The following is a 24,908-nucleotide window of genomic DNA, read 5'->3' as shown; positions in this document are numbered from 1 at the left end:
ATGGGTCACTTTAGGGCCGATTTTCAGGATGACGATAGCCCTCCCAAGTGCCAAGCTCAGCACATGTGGCACTGCAAAATCATACTGGGAAGAGACTCTATTGAGCTGGATAGATACCATGCCGGTTGTTCTCCATACTACTCAGGTTGGCTGGAAGATGATCATGAAGGCTTGGGACAACCAGGGTTTGCTCGAGGTCACATAGTCGTCGATGAAAACGCTAAGGAGCGGCGTAAGTACAACCAATTGCGTAAGAGGATTCGGGAGCACGAGAATGAACACCGGGAAATTCAAGAAGCTCATCAAAAGTTGATCGAGGAATGGAAGGATATTGCTGTCAGCGCCAACAAACGACTAGGGTATTTGGAGCGAGGTTTGGTAGAATTGGAAAGGAAGTTCATCCAAAGGATCGAAAACTGCCAGAGTGCTGAGGGATGCGAAGGAGGACACTTGGCTAGAGCTTACTTGCTGCTGGGACTGCGTGAGTTGGTGAAGCTGTTCGATGGAGCTAAAGATGCCGAGTCTGGGGAAGGTCCTTCTGGGACCAAATAGTTAGGAGTCTTTCTTTTGCTTTAATGTAATAAGGCCTACGGTCATTAGTGACATTTTATTTCCGCTATTTTGGTGTCGTTTTGGGATTCGTCTTATTTTATCATTAAAATGAGGCATTTGGCATTATAAGTTCTCCAAATCAACTTGTCGCTAGGCCTACCTCGGGCACAACGAGGCACCCAGATTAGGACACGATTTATATTCTTGTACTATGTGTTTAAATATTGCAACGTTTTCTTCTTATAATCCTTACTGACTTGTTACCTTTTTGTTTTTACTTTTGTTTTATTCCCCTCCCCAAAAGGTTAGTTCGTGCACTTTGGCATCATCATCCTACTCCACAAGATCTAAGGGCCCTCCACCTCCTCCTCCTCTGAGTCCTATCAGAAACAATAACAAGGGAAAAATGGAAGACTTGAGCAACATCAGGAAGGAGAGCTGGGTTGAAAGGGTAGAGACTTCTCAGGGTATTCAGGTTTCCAAGGAAAGTGCCTCCCAGCTTGAACAAAAGTTATTGAAATTTCAGGAAGAACTGAACCAAGTTCGGAACTTGGCAAACTTATCATTTTCCCTCACTACCCCGGATGTCAATGCTCCAAATCCTACACCTCCACAAAACATCCCAAAACCACAAAACCAATCCGCTCCCCATCACCACTGCAACACATGCCACATTTCGAACAACACCCCACTACTCATTCCCGACCCACTAAACTCCACAAATGATCATCCCCACCACACCCCCATCTATGTGGAAACCATACCACAATATACTCAACCTATTTCAAGCACACCGGAGTCTGATGACAAAGACTCTCTCATCAGGAACCTGGCCGTAGAACTCAAGAAGCTGACTAGCCAAGTCTAGGGTGTTGAAGGAAACAAAGGTATCGAGGGGCTGAATTATGAGGACCTTTGCATTCAGCCAGATGTCGAACTTCCGGAGGGGTACAAACCTCCCAAGTTTGAGATGTTTGATGGCACAGGAGATCCCAGAATCCATTTGACGACATACTCCGATAAGCTGGTCGGAGTCGGAAGAGATGAAAAGGTTCGCATGAAGCTCTTCATGAGAAGTTTGAAAGGGGATGCTCTATCTTGGTACATTAGCCAAGACCCCAAGAAGTGGACAAGCTGGGTAGGTATGGCGTTCGATTTCATGGACAGGTTCAGATTCAATATGGAGAATGCGCCAGATGTATTCTACATCCAGAATTTGAAGAAGAAACCGACAGAGACATTCCGCGAGTATGCTACTCGTTGGAGATAAGAAGCGGCTAAGTTCAGGCCGGCCTTAGAAGAAGAACAGATGAACAGGTTTTTTGTCCGAGCTCAGGACCCACAATATTATGAGAGGTTGATGCTGATTGAAGGCTAGAAATTTTCCAACATCATCAAGCTAGGGGAAAGGATCGAGGAAGTCATTAAAAGTGGTATGGTCACTAATTTTGAGGCATTGCAGGCTACCAACAAGGCTCTACAGTCTGGTGGCACGTCCAAGAAAAGGATGTGAGTGTCGTGATGGTTGCACAGAGAACAAAATCCCCAATAAAATACCAAACCTACCCAGTATCTCCTCTCACATATCAACCTACCCGTAATTACCAAGCACCCCCGCCTTCCTACCAAGCTCCACCACCTACTTACGAATCATCTCCACCTCCCACATATCAACCTACCTCACCAAGATATTCCCAACCCGCACCCGTCTACCAAGCCTATAATGCTCAGCCCTCTCACTATCAGTCACCTCCCACCCGCCAAAACTTCCCTAGACCACGCCCTAACTTCGACCGTAGACATCCCAAGCAATACACCACCATCACCGAACCAATCGACAACCTGTATGAAAGGCTCAAAGCTACTGGTTACGTCACCCCTATCCCCGCCATAACTCCAGAAAATCCTTTCCAATGGGTCAACCCGAACAAAACCTGTGCATATCACTCCGGCATGAAGGGTAACACCATTGATGAGTGCCGCTCCCTGAAGGACAAGATTCAGGCCTTGATTGACAACAAAACCATTGTAGCAAAGGAGCCTGCTCCGAACGTCCGCAACAACCGTCTGCCTGACCACAAAGGGGGAGGCGTTCATATGATAGAAATAGAAGATGATTGGGACCCTAAAGTGTCGATTGGATTGATTGCGGAGGGTGACAATCAAAAGAAACCAACAATCACTCTTAATCCGATTATTGTCCAGATCTAGTTTTCTAGGGATGCTGAAGGGAACATATCCACACCACTCGAACTTGAAGCACCATCTTCTGCCAAGGCGCCAGGACCAATTGAGGTTGAGTTTGGATCCCCGAAAGCACCTGTGCCATTTGAAGTTGCCGTGTTACCTCCCAAAACAAGGGTACCCATTCCTGTAGCAATGTCAACCATAGCACCATTCCATACGAAGGCCATTCCTTGGGATTACACCGCCGAGGCGAGAAGGAAAGGGAAAACCAAATCTGGAGAAGCAATTGCAGCACAGGGTATGACCCGAACTGGCAGGGTTTATACTCCCAAACATTTGGTTGAATCAAGTAAGCAGGCCTCTGGACGATCCACCGAAACTCCTCCTGATGACCTCTGGATGAAGATACAAGCAAATGAGTACTCAGTCATCGATCAGTTGAACAAGACGCCAGCACAGATCTCCATCCTAGCTCTGCTATAAAGCTCCGATACACATAAAAATGCCTTATTGAAAGTGCAGAGCATAGCATATGTGCCCAGCAACATAACTGGAGGAGGAATGGAAAACATGGTAGGGCAAGTATTGGAGAGCCATAAAATTACTTTCCACGAAGATGAGCTGCCACCTAAAGGGTTGAGCCACAACAAGGCGCTGCACATCACTGTGCAATGCGAGGATTATTTCATCACCAGGATTTTGATTGACGGAGGGTCCAGCCTCAACATTGTCCATTGGTTACTCTCAGAACATTGGGAAAGAGCCTGCATGAGATCAAGGATGAGGCCATCAACGTCAAAGCTTTTGATGGCTCCCAAAGGTCCACTATTGGGGATATCAGTTTGTGTCTGCAAATGGGACCGACTTGGTTCGATGTTGATTTTCAAGTAATAGACATCCCAACATCTTACAACTTGCTATTGGGACGACCTTGGATTCACACCGCTGGAGCTGTAGCATCAACCCTGAACTAGACAGTGAAGTTCGAGTGGAATCACCAAGAGGTGATTATTCATGGCGACGGTGGTAATCCCATATACAGTCGCCAGACCATCCCAGTGATTGGAGGAAGAAGGAAGATAGGCGGAGAAACCTACCATCACATTGAGCGAGTCAACGCCGTAGACAAGGATAAGTGGTGGGATGACAAGATCGAAAGTATACTGAATTGGAGCGTATATGAACCTGGCAAGGGGCTCGGCAAGAACCTTCAGTGAATCGCCAAACCCATCAAGCTGAAGAAATATGGGACCACTTTCGGTTTGGGGTATGAATACACTTGGGAGGAGTTCAACCACTGGTCGCCACCATGGCGCAGTCCCTACTACCCACTGGAGCATCCGATACCTCGCCTGGAGCAGACTTTCCAGCCAGCAGATGTCATATATGGGTCAGAAGAAGAGGAAGCACTGGCAGCAATGAGGAATCTGTTTTTGGAAGACGACAATATGGACTGCTGTGTCATTTTTGAGGAGGAAGGAGAGGAAGGCCCTTCCAAACAAGCTGTGAGCCGAGGAGCGCGCCTCAACAATTGGTCTATCAGAACCACCACGACCCGGAAAGCTTCGGGGTAGCAAGGCTGAACAAAGCACCATGCATCATCTTTATTTTTCGCTAGTTGATTTTCTTTCCGCATTTTATTTTCGAAAATAAGAGCTCCTATGTTCAAAACAATTATGAAGTTTATCAAAGCATTTCAGTTTCTTATATCAAAGCGCTTGTTATTTTTCTATCGTATACTTTATTTACACAGCATTACTATTACTTATCTTGATGAACCGACGATTGTGGCTTGCAACGAGACAACGCAACAAACGGATATAGACTCAGAAGAGGATGATATACCGGAAGAGGTCGTTAAAGAGGTTGAGAACTTTGAGAATAGGCCTAAGTCTAACTTGGACGAAACTGAGGTTATCAACTTGGGGGATACAGAGAATGTCAAGGGAACACGCATCAGTGTTTATCTGTCACCACCAGAAAAGGAAAAATACACAGAATTTCTAAGGGAATATGAGGACATATTCGCCTGGTCGTATGATGATATGACTGGTCTCAACACATCTATTGTAGCCCACAAACTGCCAACGGATCCAGCATGTCCGCCGGTAAAGCAGAAGCTCAGGAAGTTCAAGCCTGACATGAGTTTGAAAATCAAGGAAGAAGTCACCAAGCAGGTCAAAGCCAAGGTCCTCAGGGTAGTAGAGTATCCAACATGGTTAGCCAACATTGTGCCGGTGCCGAAGAAGGACGGGAAGGTCAGAGTCTGTGTCGACTACCGGGACCTCAACCGGGCCAGTCCGAAAGATGACTTCCCCTTGCCAAACATACATATTCTGATTGAGAACTGCGCCAAGCACGAGGTGCAGTTATTTGTCGATTGTTTTGCTGGGTATCATCAACTATGGATGGATGAGGAAGACGCTGAGAAAACGACTTTTATCACGCCATGGGGGATGTATTGTTACAAGATGATGCCGTTCGGGTTAAAGAATGCCGGGGCCACCTACATGAGGGCCATGACTACTATTTTTAATGACATGATACACAAGGAGATCGAGGTGTACGTAGATGATGTTATCATCAAGTCCAAGAAGGCCACTGATCACATGGAAGATTTGAGGAAATTTTTCAACAGGCTGAGGAGGTACAATCTGAAACTGAATCCCGCCAAGTGCGCATTCGGGGTTCCTGCTGGAAAGTTGCTTGGGTTCATCGTAAGTCGCCGAGGAATAGAGCTGGATCCATCAAAGGTTAAGTCCATTCAAGAATTGCCACCGCCAAAGAATAAGAAAGAGGTCATGAGTTTCTTGGGGAGACTCAACTACATCAGCCGGTTCATAGCTCAATCCACTGTCATTTGTGAGCCCATCTTTAAGATGTTGAAGAAAGATGCCACTACTAAATGGACCGATGATTGTCAGAAAGCCTTCGACAGAATCAAGGAATACCTATCAACGCCGCCAGTTCTGGTTCCGCCCGAACCGGGCAGACCGCTGTTGCTCTACCTTGCAGTATTGGATGGAGCATTCGGTTGTGTTCTGGGGCAACACGACGAAACAGGGAGAAAGGAGCAAGCCATCTATTACCTCAGCAAGAAGTTCACTCCATACGAGGCCCGTTACTCTCTATTAGAACGCACCTGTTGTGCTCTGACTTGGGTAGCTCAAAAGTTGAGGCATTATTTCTGTGCCTATACCACTTACCTCATATCAAGAATGGATCCGCTGAAATATATCTTTCAGAAGCCCATGCCCACTGGCAAACTAGCCAAGTGGCAAATCCTGTTGAGTGAATTCGACATCGTTTACGTGACTCAGAAGGCAATCAAAGGACAGGCACTGGCAGATCATCTTGCCGAAAATCCCGTGGACGGAGAATACAAGCCTCTGAAGACGTATTTTCCTGACGAAGAGGTCTCTTTCATAGGAGAAAACATTGTAGAATCCTATGATGACTGGAGAATGTTCTTCGACGGAGCAGCAAATTTCAAGGGAGTTGGCATAGGAGCAGTCCTAGTATCAGAAACCGGCCAGCATTATCCGGTATCCGCCAAGCTCAGGTTCCCATGCACCAACAATATGGCCGAGTACGAAGCTTGCATCTTGGGGCTCAAGATGGCCATTGACATGAACGTCCAAGAGTTGCTAGTGATTGGAGATTCGGATTTGCTTATACATCAGGTCCGAGAAGAATGGGCAACCAAGAACTCCAAGATACTCCCGTATTTGCATCATGTAAAAGAGTTGAGGAAAAGGTTCGTAAAGACAGAGTTCCGGCATGTTCCCAGGATCCAGAATAAGTTTGTTGATGCATTGGCCACTCTATCATCCATGATTCAGCATCCACATAAGAACTTCATAGACCCTATTCCGGTAAAGATTCATGATCAGCCAGCCTATTGTGCTCATGTCGAGGAAGAAGCAGACGGAAAGCCCTGGTTTCACGACATGAAGGAATTCTTGGCCGAAGGAAAATATCCAGAGCTTGCAAATGCTATTCAGAAGTGCACTCTGTGAAGATTATCCAACAATTTCTTCCACAGCGGAGGAATCCTGTACCGGAGGACTCCTGATTTGGGATTGCTAAGGTGTGTTGACGCAAAGGAAGCATCCAGGTTATTAGAAGAAGTTCATGCAGGGACCTGCGGTCCACATATGAATGGTTTTGTCTTAGCAAAGAAAATACTCCGAGCAGGATATTTTTGGATGCTATGGAAACAGACTGCATCCAGTATGTCCGAAAATGCCATCGCTGTCAGATACATGCAGACATGATAAAAGTGCCTCCAAATGAGCTTAATGCAACAAGCTCGCCATGGCCGTTCGCCGCTTGGGGAATGGATGTCATCGGACCTGTTGAGCCTGCCGCATCAAACGGGCACAGGTTCATTTTAGTGGCTATTGATTACTTCACCAAATGGGTTGAAGCAGCGTCATATAAAGCAATAACCAAGAAGGTTGTGGCAGATTTTGTCCGCGACCGCATCGTTTGTCGATTCAGCATCCCAGAGTCGATCATCACTGATAATGGTTCCAATCTCAACAGTGACTTGATGAAAGCCATGTGTGAAACATTCAAAATCAAACACAAGAATTCTACAGCCTACAGACCTCAAATGAATGGAGCCGTAGAAGCAGCCAACAAGAACATCAAGAAGGTACTAAGGAAGATAATAGAAAAGCATAAGCAGTGGCATGAGAAGTTATCATTCGCCTTATTGGGATACCACACCACAGTTCGCACATCAACCGGGGCAACTCCCTATATGTTGGTTTATGGTACAGAGGCAGTCATTCCCGCCGAAGTAGAGATTCCCTCCTTAAGAATTATACAAGAAGCAGAACTTGATGATGCAGAATGGGTAAAGAGTCGCTACGAGCAGTTAGCCCTTATAGACGGAAAGAGAATGAATGCAGTTTGCCATGGTCAATTGTATCAGAACAGGATGTCCAGAGCCTTCAACAAAAGAGTCAAGCCGAGACAGTTCACGCCAGGACAGCTGGTATTGAAGAAAATCTTTCCGCACTAAGATGAAGCCAAAGAATAATTCTCTCCCAACTGGGAGGGTCCATACATGGTTCACCGGGTTCTAACAGGAGGAGCCCTCATACTTGCAGAAATGGACGGGGAAGTTTGGCCAAAACCAATCAATTTAAATGCAGTCAAGTGTTACTATGGGTAGTCTTATGTTTTCCTATATGATGTAATTTGAACTACGTCTGACCTGATTCCCGTTAAAGAGGGGATACTTAGGCAGCCTTATGTGTTCGGTCACAATTCAATAAAATCTTCATTTCCCCAATATTGGAAACTGGGACAGAATTTTGAGGAGGACCCTCAAAAGTCCGAAGTTGATTTTCAGCCGGTCATCGCGCGCAGCCGTCGGAAGCACCCGACCAGTAAAGTGGGGCAGAATTTTGAGGAGAACCCTCAAAATTTCGAAAAGGGAGGTTGCAATGTCTTGAACCACGTCGCAGTCGTCGGTTCATCTAAAAGAAAATCATTTTTAATTTGTGTAGTTACATCATATTCTTTGCTAAATCATGCATAGCTACTATCAGAATTGCTTTGTTTAGCGACGCTACCCCCAATGAAAGCAAGAGCCGAATAGGACAAGTGAAGTCCACGGGAGGACGAATTAATCTTTCCCCTTGACAAAACTTACGATTTTTCTTTGAATGCAGGCACCCCAAGACATAAAATCATCAGATACCATTACATACTCATACTTTTGCAGGAATATAACTCTTAGAATCATCACTTACTTACAAGCGCTATCCGCACATGACATCCCCAGCAGCCACAACGACGCAATCAGCTATCAGCCATCATCTATCAGCTAAGAGCTTTCGTTACTATTCACCTTTTACCTCTGCATTGCATAAGGCTACCTTTCTACCTTCCGAGACTAAGCTCTGTCTCCATCTGCATTTTCTGCATTGCATAAGGCTACTATTCTGCCTTCCGAGACTAAGCATTATCTCCATCTGCATTCTTCTGCATTGGGTGAAATATCGCCACTTTTATTTAAATCCTGCATCGGCTGAAATATCGCCACTTTTATTTAAATCTTGCATGGCTGAAATATCGCCATTTTTATTTAAATCCTGCATCAGCTAAAATATTGCCACTTTTATTTACATCCGCTGGCTGAAATATCGCCACTTTTATTTAAATCTTGCATGGCTGAAAGATCGCCAACCTTCATTTAAATCTTGCATGGCTGAAAGATCGCCAACCTTTATTTAAATCTTGCATGGCTGAAAGATCGCCAACCTTTATTTAAATCTTGCATGGCTGAAAGATCGCCAACCTTTATTTAAATCTTGCATGGCTGAAAGATCGCCAAGCTTTATTTAAATCTTGCATGGCTGAAAGATCGCCAACCTTTATTTAAATCTTGCATGGCTGAAAGATCGCCAACCTTTATTTAAATCTTGCATGGCTGAAAGATCACCAACCTTTATTTAAATCCTGTACCGGCTAAAATATCGCCGCTTCATTTAAGGCTTGCATCGGCTGAAAGATCGCCAAATCCTGCATTTCATGGGCTGAAAGATCGCCAAATTGTCCAAAGGCATCATTGTTCAGAGGCACCATTTTCATAGCCCAAAAACGCCATGCCATGGCCTGAGGACCCCTTCTTTATCTTTTGCATATCATTATTCAAAGGCATCATGGTTCGGAGGCACCATTCTCATAGCCCGAGAACATCATTTCATAGCCTGCGAATCCTCTATTATACGCTTCATGGCCCAGGACTTCATGGTCTAAGGACGTCATCCTACCCGTCCGAAGACAGCATTCATGGTCCAACGGGAACTTGCATCATGTTTAAATTTATGCACAATATATGCGTGTATTGCTTATCTGCAGGTAAACCGGCTAGCAACGACCGTCTCAGCAGAAGCGATCCCGCTCCAGTTCCCGCAGCCCTATTTAATCTTAACCATCCATCCCAACCTAAATATCACGTCCGTTCTTGAAAGATCTCAATTGGCAATAGTCCGCCAATGGATCCCGAACTACATATGAACTGATTCTTGTAAGACCAGGGATATGTAGGCAGCTCAGGAACCAGAGCACGGTCAATCTCTTCAAAACCATTTCGTTCGGTCAAAATTGGCCATCATATCTTTACCCGACAACTCTTTCATCCTTCCCGGGTAAAGAAGGGCAGTTGTTGATACCCAATTTTTCCCGTATATTTTCTATATGCAAAATACTTTTGAAATAGCATATGTATGCATATACAAGTATGCCCAAGTGTTCTAGTATTTTTCCCAATTTTTAAAGGATTTTTTAAATCAATTTATTGCCCATTTTAGCAGTATAAAAACCAATATTATTCCCAAAAATATATTTTTTTGGTGAATAACTTATTTTATTCTCATATTTATACCAAAATGTAGCTAGGGTAATTATTATACATTTTTACAAATTTATTTGGTATTTTAAAAGCCAAATTGCACACAATTGCTATTTTAGCCTGTTTTCAGAATTAACAACATTTTATAATTATGAAACTGGTTCCAATATTTTAAAATTAATATTTGTATTAATTAACTAATCCAGTACTTTTAATTTGTTTTCGAAATCATTTTTTTACTATTTTTATAAATAAAAGGGAAAAATTGGCTATTTAAAATATGGCCTCATTTGCATTTAAATTATAGCCAAATTAACTCCCCTAATTGACCCAATTTCAAACCAATTTCGGACCAGCCCAATTCCATTTAACCCAACCCTTAACCCATTTAGAACCACCCGACCCAAATCCCTTTTAATCCAAGCCGTTGATCAATCTGATCAACGGCCACGATTTTCCCTTACCATTTTAATTTACCCAAACCCCTAACCCTAACTCATTTCACTCTATCAGCCGCCCCTGAATTCCTTTCCTCTCTCAAACTCTCTCGAAACCCTAGCCTCTCTCACCATCTCCGACCTCAAGACCCACCGGAAATCATGGCTCCTCCGGCCATGGTAACCTTATACTCACTCCCCATTACTCATGTGTGCTCGATATTTGAATAATCAAGGCCAGACCTCGAAGGCCTTCATCTAGACCTGTGCCTGCTCGAGTTTTCATGGCCATCACCTGCCTTGCTCCGGCGTATCCTGGTCCTATGAGCCTATCTCTGACCTTTCCGACCAAGATCGGACCTTTTCCAAGCCTTTCTCGTCTTAGGGTTCCTCTGAAACCCTAGCTATTCGAGGTTTTCTCTGATTGTTTTCTTAGATCTGTTCTATATCTGTGCTCTACTTGTAGTTTTTAAACTACTTTTCCCCTAATTTTTTTTCTTTCCTTTCTAGAACTTTACTTCTTTTCCGATTTAGGGTTTCTGAAAGTTCAAAGTGTTTCTCCGTACTTTTCTTTTCTATGTGTATTTGTCCTCACTGTGCATATGTGTTTATGTCCTTTTACCACGCATGTGTTTCTACTGCTTTCTTATGCTTTCTTACTACTATACGTGTTCTTCTGTTCTTTCTATGCTTCATCTTCCTATTGTGTTTCTATACCATGCTCTCACATGTTTATCTTGCTATGTTTCCCTATGTGTTCTTTGGCTATGTTTTTCTGATATCCTTGTGTTCCTCTACTGTATTTTCTACTAAGTTTCTTAGTTCTTTGTTTGCCTTCTACTGGACCTTGTTTGAGTTCCCTTTAAACATGTTTCCTCTACTGTTTTTCTTAAGTGTTATACTATCTCTTTTCTCTCCTGAATTTGTTTAAGTCCCAGGTTTTTCTTGAACATGTTCCTTCTACTCTCACTATGCTTCAAATCAGTTTCATCACTCTGTTGTTTCGAATTTGCTATTGTATCTGTTTGCTTTCTCATGAGTTTCTGAAAGAAATCTCTGAGCCCGTTGCCTCCTTATCTCTGATTCGAGTTCGAAACCCTAGAATTTGGGGGTTTTACCAAGGTTTGAGCAAGTGTTTGAACTGGGGTTCTATTTTGGAACCCTTAACTCTTTTAGACTCATTCTAAGTCTATGAGCTGCATTTGAACTCCTTTGTTTACGACTCTGAACTTTTTCTATGCTAGACTCTTCTACTGATTAGCATGATAGTTCTTCGTGTTTAACCATGGCTGTATGTTTTTATATGTGTGATGAATTCTTTCTTCTGAAAAGGTTTTCCAACTTATGATTGATTAGAATCTTATTTTTTGGGTTTGATTGATTGTTACTAATTTTCCTTAAGTAAAACCTTTCTTCCCCCATTTTCTGACTGGGTTCACTCACACCAAGTATTTGGACTTCTGATTTCGTGGCTGTTAATTGACTCTCTTCCCTTAATTATACAACCGTGTACTGTCAAAACCCTGCCCTTAAACAACTATTATGTATTTACCCCTCTTGTACTGCTTTGAAAAGAGTTTGATTAATTTATTTCCTTAATTAGTTATGCCCGTTTGAATCTGAATCCCTTAATTAAGGGAGATTTTCGTGTAATTGATTAGCAATCAACTTTTAGAATTATTTCTTGCCTTGTTTCTGCCTGCTTTCTACACTATAAATACATGACTCCTTAAGGAGAAAGAGAGAGACTCTTAAAATCACAATCACGATTCTCTTCTGAACTTATACTTAGAGCATTCATGCTTCTTGTCTGCACTTTGCTTTTACAAGACTACTGCTTCTCTTTACTTGCTTCTTTGAAATTGGTATGTCCTAAATTAATTCCAGTATCACCCCAATGTGTTTATTTACAGTCTTGTATACATGTCTACTTTCTACCCTTTGTAAAGTGTAACATCTGATTTAAAATGCCTATATGTTATTTCCTGCTTCTCTTCCTTATGAACAATTGCTCCCTACCCCATTACCCCTATGTGTTTATAGTTTCAGCATTATTGTTTACTTTGTCGTTCATGTTCAGTGATTAGCTATGTGTGTTTCTTTCTTTACAACTGTTTCTATTATAAATCACTACCCCTATCCCCCTCTATGTATCTTAGTTAATGTTTTGGCCTGGCAGTACCCAAATTACTACTCAGGTCTGAACTTGATCTTCAATAGATCCTAACTCCTAAGATTTGGCTGACAGGCTGGTCAGGGGTGTGCCAGCATCCTAATTGTTAGGCATGACCACTAGCCTGCCATGGACTTCCCTGCCATAACTCTTGAAAACCCTTCCCAGTGGATTAACCCAAACAAAACCTGTGCATACCATTCTGGCATGAGGGGACACACTATTGATGAGTGTCGCTCCCTGAAGGACAAGATCCAGGCTTTAATTGATAACAAGATTATCGTGGCAAAGGAGCATGCTCCGAACGTCCGCAGCAACCCTCTACCAGACCACAAGGGTGGAAGTGTTCATATAGTTGAAATAGAAGATGATTGGGATCCCAAAGGATCAATCGGTTTGATCATGAAAGGTGACGATCCAAAGAAACCAACAGTCACTCATAACCCGATTGTAGTCCAAATTCAGCCTTTTGAAGATGCTAAGGTGAACATGTCCATACCGCTTGAGTTTGAAGCACCAGCCTCCGCAAAGACGCCAACACCAATCGAGGTCAAGTTTGGGCCCCCAAAGGCGCCTGAGCCCTTTGAAGTTACTGTATTACCTTCCAAGGCAAGGGTGCCTATTCCAGTAGCAATGACAGCCGTAATACCGTTCCACACAAAAGCTATACCGTGGGACTACACAACCGAGGCAAGAAGGAAAGGAAAAGCCAAGTTTGGAGAAACAGTTACAGCGTAGGGTATGACAAGAACCGGTATGGTTTATACCCAGAACACTTAGCTGAGTCGAGTAAGCAGACCTCTGGCCGACAAGCCATCATTGAAACTGGACCCGGTGATCTCTGGAGACAGATACAAGCTAAGGAATACTCGATCATTGACCAGCTGAACAAAACACCCGCACAAATTTCTATCTTGGCTTTATTACAAAGTTCTGATGCACACAAGAATGCCTTGTTGAAGATATTGAGTGAAGCGTACGTACCAGGCAACATCACTGGAGGAGAAATGGCAAACATGGTGGGCCAAGTGTTGGAGAGTCATAAAATCACCTTTCACGAGGATGAGCTGCCACCGGAAGGATTGAATCATCACAAGGCATTGCACATCACTGTGCAGTGCGAAGATTATTTTATCACCGGATCCTGGTCGATGGGGGGTCCAGTCTCAACATTTGTCCTCTAGTAACACTCAGAACGTTGGGGAAAGGGCTGCATAAAATCAAGGATGAGGCCATCAATGTCAAAGCTTTTGACGAATCTCAGAGGTCCACTATTGGGGAAATTAGCCTACGTTTGTAAATGGGGACCACTTGGTTTGATGTTGATTTTCAAGTGATAGACGTGCCGGCTTCTTACAATCTGCTGTTGGGACGACCATGGATTCATGCCGCTGGGGCCGTGGCATCAACACTACATCAGGCAGTGAAATTTGAATGGAATCACCAGAAGGTGATCATTCATGGTGACGGCAGCAACCCTATATATAGCCGACAGACCATTCCAGCAATTAGAGGAAGAAGAAGATTACGTGGGGAAAATTACCACCACATCGAGCGGGTCAACGCAGTCGCCAAAGACAAATGGTGGAACCACAAAATTGAAAGCATACTGAATTGGAGCGGATATGAACCTGGCAAAGGACTTGGCAAAAACCTCCAAGGAATCGCTAAGCTTATCAAGTTCAAGAAGCATGGTACCACCTTCGGGTTGGGGTATGAGTATACCTGGGAAGAATTCAAGGACTGGTCGCCACCCTGGCGTGGCCCTTACTATCCGTTGGAGCAGCCGATGCCCCGTCTAGAGCAGACTTTTCAACCAGCCGAGGTTATCTATGGGTCAGAAGAAGAGGAAGCATTAGCAGCGATGAGGAATTTGTTCCTGGAAGAGGATGATATGGATTGTTGTGTCATTTTCGAGGAGGAGGGGGAGGAAGGCCCTTCCATACAGGCTGTGAGCAGAGGAGCACACCTCAGAAACTAGACCGTCAGAACTACCAGAGCCCGACGTGCCTCGGGGTAGCAAGGCTGAACAAAGCATTACGCACTATTTTGCTTTATTAAGTTTATTTTCTTTTTGCATTTTCTTTTTCCGCAAGAAAGAGCTCCAATGTTCAAAACAGTTATGGAATTTATTAAAGTATTTCAATTTTCTTACAAATCTCTCTCTTATTATTTTCTCTCATTACTTTACTCAAACAGCATTACTATTACTTATCTTGATGAACCAACGACTGTGACATGCAACGAGACAACGCGACAAATGGACACAGATTCAGAGGAAGATGATATACCGGAAGAAATCGTCAAAGAAGTTGAGAATTTAGAGAATAGGCCTAAGTCCAACTTGGACGAGACGGAAATCGTCAATCTAGGAGATGTAGAGAACATCAAAGAAACACGAGTCAGCGTTCACTTGTCACCGTCTGAGAAGGAAGAGTATACAAAATTTCTAAAGGAATATGAGGACATATTCGCATGGTCATATGACAGCATGATTGGTCTAAGCACGTCCATTGTGGCTCACAAATTACAGACTGATCTGGCCTGTCCGCCAGTGAAACAGAAGCTCAGAAAGTTCAAGCCAGACATGACTTTGAAAATTAAGGAAGAAGTCACTAAGCAGGTCAAAGCTAAGGTCCTCCGGGTAGTAGAGTATCCGACATGGTTAGCCAACATTGTGCCAGTACCGATGAAGGATGGGAAGGTTAGAATTTGCGTCGACTACCGGGATCTCAACCGGCCAGTCCAAAAGATGACTTTCCCTTGCCAAATATACACATCTTGATTGACAAGTGCGCCAAGCATGACTTGCAGTCGTTTGTTGATTATTTTGCTGGGTACCATCAGATATGGATGGATGAAGAAGATGCTGAGAAAACGGCTTTCATTACGCCGTGGGGGATGTATTGTTAGAAAATGATGCTGTTTGGGTTAAATAATGCAGGGGCCACCTACATGAGGGTCATGACCCCAATCATTCATGACATGATACACAAGGAGATCGAAGTGTATGTAGACGACGTCATCATCAAATCCAAGAAAGCCGCTGATCACATGGGAGATTTGAGGAAATTCTTCAATAGACTGAGAAGGTACAACCTAAAGCTGAATCCCGCAAAATGTGCATTTGGGGTTCCTGCCGGAAAACTACTTGGGTTCATTGTGAGCCACCGAGGGATAGAATTGGATCCATCAAAGGTTAAAGCTATTCAAGAATTGTCGCCGACGAAGAGCAAGAAGGAAGTTATGAGTTTCTTGGGGAGACTTAACTACATCAGCCGGTTCATAGCTCAGTCCACTGTCATTTGTGAGCCGATCTTTAAGATTTTAAAGACGGACGCCGCTACCAAATGGGCTGACGACTGCCAAAAAGCCTTCGACAGAATCAAAGAGTACCTGTCAACACCGCCGGTTCTGGTTCCGCCCGAACCAGGTAGACCCTTGCTACTCTACCTTGCAGTATTGGATGGAGCGTTTGGTTGTGTTCTGGGGTAGCATGATGAAACGGGGAGAAAAGAGCAGGCCATTTATTATCTCAGCAAGAAGTTCACCCCGTACGAGGCCCGGCAGTCCTTACTAGAGCGCACCTGTTGTGCTCTCACTTGGGTAGCTCAGAAGTTGAGGCATTATTTCTGTGCTTACACCACGTATCTCATATCAAGAATGGACCCATTGAAGTATATCTTTCAGAAGCCCATGCCCATCGGCAAGCTAGCCAAGTGGCAGATCCTGCTGAGTGAATTTGACATTGTCTACGTGACTCAGAAAGCAATCAAAGGACAGGCCCTAGCAGATCACCTCGCTGAAAACCCTGTGGATGGAGAATACGAGCCTCTGAAGACGTATTTTCCTGATGAGGAGGTATCCTTCATAGGAGAGGACATTGCAGAATCCTATGATGGTTGGAGGATGTTTTTTGACGGAGCAGCAAATTTCAAGGGAGTTGGCATAGGAGCAGTCCTAGTATCAGAAACCGGCCAGCATTATTTGGTATCCGCCAACCTCAGGTTCCCATGCACCAACAATATGGCCGAGTACGAAGCTTGCATCTTGGGGCTCAGGATGGCCATTGACATGAACGTCCAAGAGGTTCTAGTGATTGGAGATTCGGATTTGCTTATACATCAGGTCCGAGAAGAATGGGCGACCAAGAACTCCAAAATACTCCCGTATTTGCATCATGTACAGGAGTTGAGAAAGGGGTTCATAAAGACAGAGTTTCGGCCTGTTCCCAGAGTCCAGAATGAGTTTGCCGATGCATTGGACACTCTATCATCCATGATTCAGCATCCAGATAAGAACTTCATAGACCCTATTCCAGTAAAGATTCATGATCAGCCAGCTTACTGTGCTCATGTCGAGGAAGAAGCAGACAGAAAACCTTGGTTTCACGACATCAAGGAATTTTTGGCCGAAGGAAAATATCCAGAGCTTGCAAATGCTATTCAGAAGCGCACTCTGCGAAGATTGTCCAACAATTTCTTCCACAGTAGAGGAATCCTGTATAGGAGAACTCCAGATTTGGGTTTGCTAAGGTGTGTTGACGCAAAGGAAGCATCCAAACTGCTAGAGGAAATTCATGGTGGGACTTATGGTCCACATATGAATGGTTTTGTCTTAGCCAAGAAGATACTCCGGGCAGGTTATTTCTGGATGACTATGGAAACGGACTGCATCCAGTATGTTCGAAAGTGCCACCGCTGTCGAATCTATGCAGAGATGATAAAAGTGCCTCCAAATGAGCTTAATGCAACAAGCTCGCCATGGACGTTCGCCGCATGGGGAATGGATATTATCGGACCAATCGAACCTGCCGCATCAAATGGGCACGGGTTTATCCTAGTAGCAATTGATTATTTCACTAAATGGGTTGAAGTAGCATCTTACAGAGCAGTGACCAAGAAAGTCGTGGCAGACTTTGTCCGTGACCATATCATTTGTCGATTCGGGATCCCAGAATTAGTCATTACTGACAACGGTTCCAACCTCAACAGTGATTTGATGAAAGCTATGTGCGAAACCTTCAAGATCAAACACAAGAATTCCACAGCCTATAGACCTCAGATGAACGGAGCTGTAGAAGCCGTCAATAAGAACATCAAGAAGATATTGAGAAAGATGGTAGAAAAGCATAAGTAGTGGCATGAGAAGCTGTCATTTGCTTTGTTAGGGTATTGCACCACAGTCCGCACATCGACTGGTGCAACTCCCTATATGCTGGTTTATGGTACGGAAGCGGTCATCCCCGCCGAGGTAGAAATTACATCCCTAAGAATCATACAGGAAGCACAAATCGACGATGCAGAATGGGTAAAGAGTCGTTACGAATAGTTAGCTCTCATAGATGGAAAGAGAATGAACGCGGTTTTCCATGGTCAACTTTACCAGAACAGAATGACCAGAGCCTTGAACAAGAGAGTCAGACCAAGACGGTTTACACCAGGGCAGCTGGTGTTGAAGAAGATTTTTCCACATCAAGATGAAGCCAAAGGGAAGTTCTCCCCTAACTGGCAAGGTCCATACATGGTTCATCGGGTTCTGACAGGAGGAGCCCTCATACTTGCAGAAATGGACAGAGAAGTTTGGCCAAAACCAATAAATTCAGATGCAGTCAAGCGATACTATGTGTAACCATTTATGATTTCCTTATGTAATTTGAACTACGTTTGACCTGATTCCCGTTTAAGAGGGGATACGTAGGCAGCCTTATGCACTACATAAAATTCGATATATTGTGGCGGTTTATTTATGGGGGTCATTAAAAACTCCCACTACACGCTTGTTTTGTGGGGTTTGAGCCACCCCCCACAAAATAGTTCTTATTGTGGCGGTTGTAAAAGACCCCCTCTATATATTCAATTCGTGGCGTTTGTTCCCACCTCCTCAAAATTTTTCTTATTATGGCGGTTTTTTTGTGAAGGTTTTTGATAACCTCCACAAATATATCAATTCCAGGTGTTTGAGAAATTGTTACAACTCGATACAAGTTAACAGTTATTAACTCATTAAAATTTTTAGTTATTTTTTCCACCTTATTTCATTAAAATTAAATCAAATTACATATTTTAGTTAAAACTTTGCGAACTAATGCAATTTGCGTCAATATCTATACCTTCTAGTTTGTAATCTTTTTTTCCTCACTTTCTTTAACTACAAAAAGAAAGGTTTTCTATTATTTCTCTATGTCTTACTCGGTAGTTTTTCTTTGATTGTCTTTGTGCATTTCTTTAATTCATCTCTCTATCTTTAGCAAAAAATAATAATGACTTCTATTTCATTTCTTCCTCGTACGTTTCTTATTTATAGATTTGTACGGAATGTTTACCCATAAATGCTAAACATAATTTCTAACCAGTGGAAAAAATGTAATTTAACTGATGTTGGACCACAATATTGGGTAACAAAAGAATAATGCAAAACGAGTCATCACAAAAGTTAAAGTGTGGCTCAACAAAAGCAAGTAATGATCGTTGATTCAATTTGGTCACACAATCACAAGCGATACTTGTCTCCAAAGAAGAAGACAACAATATAGAGAATTGAATGCATCAGCTACTCAGTGAGTCTCACTAAACAAATAGGGAACAAATAGGGCCGACGAGGTCTAATATAAACGAAAAAATATGCTTTAGTTTAATCATAAATAATATCTGCATTCATAGGTAACGACTACACACTCAATGAACAACAGTTGCAGGAGAGACATCCAAGTATTGTAATTATCTTCACAAACATTTGATTTATTTATTTATTTTGTTTTAGATAATTTAAATTTTAAAGGGATAAATAATTGCAATACTTAGCATGAAGATTTTCTTTATTTTTATCATAGTAGGTGGTCTATGTTCAAGTAGTATTTTTAAAGGCGGGTGTATGAGGCAAGCCATTTTACTACGGGGCGAGGCGTGATCTATCTTTAAATTGTTTAATTTATAAATGACACATAATAAACCAAAAACAAGTATATTAGAGTTTAAGAAATTAAAAAAAATTAAGCTCATAAAAAATAAAATATCTTGTATGTTTTTACAAGTATAAATAATGCAATAGTGTTAAAGTTACTATGTGATACAACTATAACGTCTTAACTATCAAACAATTAAAAAATTATAATTTCTTTAAAAATGTATAAAGTTATACATTTTATTTCCCTAAAAGTAATTAATCAAGAAAGTCCATAAATACTATAATTTAAAAGATTACTCCTTCATGTACATACAAAATTACTTTCAAAGAGCAAAACAATAAAGCCTGATAATTTAGGACATGAATACCAATGGCAATAAGATACAATTTTTACTATCTAATTCAGAAAAAATAGTCTAATGATACTAACACTCACGATATTCTCCATTAGTAACTATGTAATTATGTGGCTCGTTATTTGAGTTATTATCAAATAAAAGTTTAATCATAACTTTTTAAAGTATTAAGCATCAATTGTGTTAATTAGAGAATTTGACACTTGATTTAAGTAGGAACTACAGTCAAACCTCTCTATAAAAACCTCATTTATTCCATTATTTTTTGGCTGCTATAGTGAGGTACTGTTACAAAAACATAGTATATTATTACATAACATAAAAATCAATTCCGTAAAATTTTAGCTTTTATAGTAACTGGTTGTTATATAGAGATGTTGTTGTAGAGAAGTCTGACTGTATTAGGCAAGCCCTGACAATTAAGTGTTATGCGTGTTTGGGTGGACGCTTTGGGGCGTAAGCTCACATAACTAAGCTCCACACATATTCTTCAGGACCTTTTGAATAGTGCCCCATCCAGGGACGGCTAACCCCAAACGTGCCCCAAAAGAGCCTTTTAAACGCTATGTATATTGAATAAATAATTTAATAACTAGAACTTTGTTACTTTCATCTAATTTAATGGTTTTCAATTTTTATATATTCTAGTTTGTCGTTGTTATGGATTTTTTGTTTTGTCCTTACTTTCTTATTAATTCTTGTGTAGTAGATAAATGAAGTATTTAAATAAATTTTACCAAACATATTATTTCTATTTTCCAAATGTGCTCTATTTAAATAATTGTATAATAAAATTAAATAGAAAAAAAAGTAAAGAAACCACTTCCCTCGTTTTCCTCTTCAGTTCCCTCGTTTTTTACTCAACTACTCAATTCCCCTCTTCTTTCATTTTCTTAGTTAGAAACTTCCATTTTTAGAGCTATATATTCACTGTATTATTCCTCTTGGAGAGATGAAATCTTGGTGAGCATTAGGTCAGTCCTTTTTTTTCTATTTGTATTTTAATTTTTTGAAGTTTGTTCATTTTACTTTCATCAATATGACTGCTTGTAGAGTATATTGTGGTTTTTATTTTATTTTATATTGGAGTTAAAAAAAACAGATCTTTTTGGGCTATAGATTGGGTTTGTTGGGTAGTTTGTGGAAAACTTTTTATCTCATCATTTGTCCGATGTTTGGTTTGTATTAATCGAACATTCTTTTTGGGGTGCCTTAAAAAGTGTGTTATGTTTGTTTTGTTTAATCGGTAATTCGAAAAGATGTATCCCTGTTTATAGTCAAGTAAAATCTGTCAATTTTGAAAAATTAAACTGTCTTAGGACGATAATTATTGTTCCCGCAAACAGGACTATATTGTTTAGCTTGGATTTCGATAGCTCAATGCTCAGTTAACTCCTAGATTGTGAGCTTTTACTTTCTGGTTGGTGAGTCGGTGAAAAATAAAAATCTGACGTTGAGAACCTTGTTGTGTCCTCCTCGCCCTTGAAAAATAGAAATGATGAGTCAGTTGTAGTTGGACATATGACCATCTCTTAAAGCTTGTATGTGTGCTTTCTTGCCTTTAGTTTAGTTAATCCTCTGTTATTCAAAAGTTGTTGGCAGAATTATTGGTCATGTTTCATAAATTGTGTTGTGTCCTAAAACAAGGGATGCTAGGGTAGTGGGGAGCAGAAGAAAGAGCACCTCCTGTTTTTTTTATGAATGTGAGGACAACTTGTTCTGAAGTTGAATGGAGACACAGTGATTTTCATCTCTGTTGTTACAAGGCAATGGCATTAGAACTAAAACATATGGCTGGTTCTGTCCAAGTCATCCATGATGAGATGTTTCAAAGGTTGAGTTAGTCTTATCTTTTGGAGACCAATGATACTCTGGATCACAAATTTAATGTAAAAATGCCTAAAAGATGCACTACTTGCACCAATGAAATCTAAATATTCGTGAAATACAAGTCAATTCCAACTTCGTTTGGCTTTATTTGTTTTATCACATACTACTTTAATTTGATCAATGAATGCTTCATCTCAGTCCTCTTCATATTTGATTCACCTTTCTCTCTTTTCTTATGAATATGCAGCCATGCCAAAGATTAAACGTTTTCGGAATCCACTAAAATCAGCTCGTCAACCAAATGAAGCTCATGGACATTCCTCATCATCAACAACTCCAGTCCAATCATGTGCTATAGAGCCCTCAACAACAGTACAAGCCCTCCCACATGCTCATGAAGTCCCTCAACAAGAAGAAGCTCCAACTCTGCCTTCTAATTCGAATGCAACATCTGTGCGCCGTGCAGGACGTGAATCTACAAAATATTGGACAGTAGAGGCAAAAGGTATGTTCCTTACATGTATTTTTACTTCAATTTATGAGAATCTTATTTTTTTTGCTTTTTGGTTGAGTAACTTGTTTTCTTTTTAGAGACTCAGAAAATGCTACCAAGCAGATTAGGGTAAAGCTCAATGAGGTTAACAACCTAACTGTTGGGGAACGCATCATTGTGGAGTTTGATGACTACAACGCAGCATTGGTGAAGCGCAGGGATTGCTTGCGGGATATTGTGGGTCGTTGGCAATTGATTGTAATTTGTTCCCGATTAGTTTTGAGAAGTGGTCAGGGCCATCAGGCATGCCTAAGAAGTACATGGAAGACTGCTATGAAACAATATTGAAGGTACATGTGTTATTACATACATATGTACTTATTTCACATGAAAAAACTAACTTCTATTTTTTATTTGAAGCTCGATTTGATTTTCGGGTGAGTGAGTCCATTGCATACAGATATTGCAATGCTAGTATTTCGAAGAAGTGGGCTACACATAGGCAGAAGTTGTGGTATGAATATTTTGACCCAGCCAAAAGCAAAAATGAAATTCTAAGTAATGTGCCAGCAGGCATAAATAATGATCAATGGGCTAGTTTTGTTGCTTACCGTCAACAATCATCAACAATGGTAAGATTCAGATTATTTTAACAAGTTTCATCATAATTAAATGAAGATGAATTTTTTTAATTTGTATTTGTTTTGTTGATAGGAGCTTTGTAGAAGAAACAAAGAAATTCAAAAGAAGCAAAAAATGCCACATACTTGTGGATCAAAAGCTAGCTCGAGGAGACGACATGAGCTGGTATGCACATTAACTTAATAATTTTACTATTTCTCTAATTCAACTGTTTTGTAATAACTTTTTTAATGCATTCTTTCTTAGTTTTTGGAAACTGGAAAAACTCCTAGTCGCAGAAAAATATTTATTGAAACTCATAAGAGAAGGAACGGATCGTTTATAAATGATGCGGCAAGGACTATAGGGGTAAGTATAGCTTTGTTTCATTTTTATAACATTATTTTTATTATTTTTGTATAGCATTTTGCATCTCAAGTTTTACTATCTTGTACTTACTAATTGATATTTTATCTGCTTGTAGGAAGAAATTGAATTGAATATGACTCAATGTGATACTAATGAGTGTGAAGTTTTCCCAAATGATGTTGTTGGCAAGATGTTAGGGGCAGAGCACTCCGGGAGAGTACGATGTATGGGTATGGGAGCTGCTCCTTCAAACACATTCAGGAATACCAAAGGACGACTTAGTGATCCGAGTGCTTCTTCATCTAGCTACAGTGCATCATCTGTCACATATAACCATTTGCAACAAAGGCTTATGCGTGTGGAATCCCAACTAGAAGGCACCTTAAATGCGCTGAAGGATTACGTGATGTCAAAGGAAGGTTCAGTTCCTGAAGAATTTGCTGGTTTGTTTGCTCTTCAACCACAGGTAACGAGTAAATATAGTTTGTACTTCTTCTAATACAACACCTTTTGATCAGTTAAATATATAACAATGTACTTCTATGTGATAACAAAATGAATTGCGTTACTTCAAACCTGGTTTATTGGCCATAAGCTGGTGCCAACTAGCCTTTATCCGCTGTAGACGTGAATCCTAATGTTTAATTATACCAGAGCAAGCACATGATTTGTATGTCTATAGATGCTCAACATGTGAGCAGTTCTTGACGCATGTCTATTGACTAGGATTTCATATGGATTCTTGTCTTTAGAGTGTTGTTCAGCAGATGCCTAGAATAGGTCTCTCTGCATTAACTTCATAAAAATGTCTATTTGCATTATCAACAAAAATTATTAAACATAGTTCATTAGATCAAGCTCATTTGTGGAATGGATTCACTATGTCTAAATATTGCTTTTGCAACAAACATACTGCTGATTCTTTAGTGTTTTTAGATGTCCCAGTCAATGAGTCCGGACAAAAAGCATCTACTTATTAAAGAAAAATGAAAAACTTTGGATATAAGGCATGCTTCTCAACTGAATCAGGAACACGCTTATATTTCTGTTGTTATTTGTGATAAAGCAATGAAAATTAGTTCATACTGGAATATGTGATTTGCCTGGTGCAAGATGCCTTTGTGCTTTGTCGCCTGTTTGAAAAGAATGATTTGAAGAGGATGAGCATGTTGAGAGTTTCAATTTAGATGATGCTGAACTGAGTGCTACAGTTGCCAAATGACCTACTGAAGATGATCTATCTAAGGCAGCCACTCCATTAGCAGTCATACAACCTTTATTTGGTTTTGTACCTGTTAGTTAGTACAATATACAGTTCAATATCATCTAATTCTAGTAAAACTTGTTGCTAACTTTGCTAAAAATGGAGGTGGTGGCAAGGAGTTTCCATCTCCTTGCAGAAGCTAAGGCTTTGATTCGGAACTTTAGGATAAGGGATACCTTTGATTCAATCTTGTTTTCCGATCTTGTTTGGGATTAATCTAAATAAGCTTCTCACTGAATATCATTTTTATTGTTTTAGCCTGATGACGCAGAGAATGAACGTACTTCACCGGTGGATGTAAGAGGATCATCGGTGGATGACAACGCAAATCACCAATCAAATGCTTAA

General features: G+C 41.2%; 1 protein-coding gene across 1 annotated transcript; it reads left to right on the top strand.

The window, feature by feature from the left end:
* Positions 1-24,908, top strand: LOC109221337. Its single transcript, XM_019385813.1, has 8 exons — positions 1-232; positions 22,061-22,318; positions 22,413-22,622; positions 22,727-22,938; positions 23,021-23,113; positions 23,195-23,296; positions 23,412-23,762; positions 24,819-24,908. Exons 1-8 carry the CDS (start codon positions 1-3, stop codon positions 24,906-24,908), a joined length of 1,548 nt encoding a protein of 515 aa, XP_019241358.1.

This window comes from Nicotiana attenuata, unplaced genomic scaffold (genome assembly GCF_001879085.1).
Source record: "Nicotiana attenuata strain UT unplaced genomic scaffold, NIATTr2, whole genome shotgun sequence".
In the NCBI taxonomy this organism is placed as follows: domain Eukaryota; kingdom Viridiplantae; phylum Streptophyta; class Magnoliopsida; order Solanales; family Solanaceae; genus Nicotiana; species Nicotiana attenuata.
The sequence above is the reverse complement of the archived record's forward strand: the minus strand, read 5'-3'. Positions and strand labels throughout refer to the sequence as shown.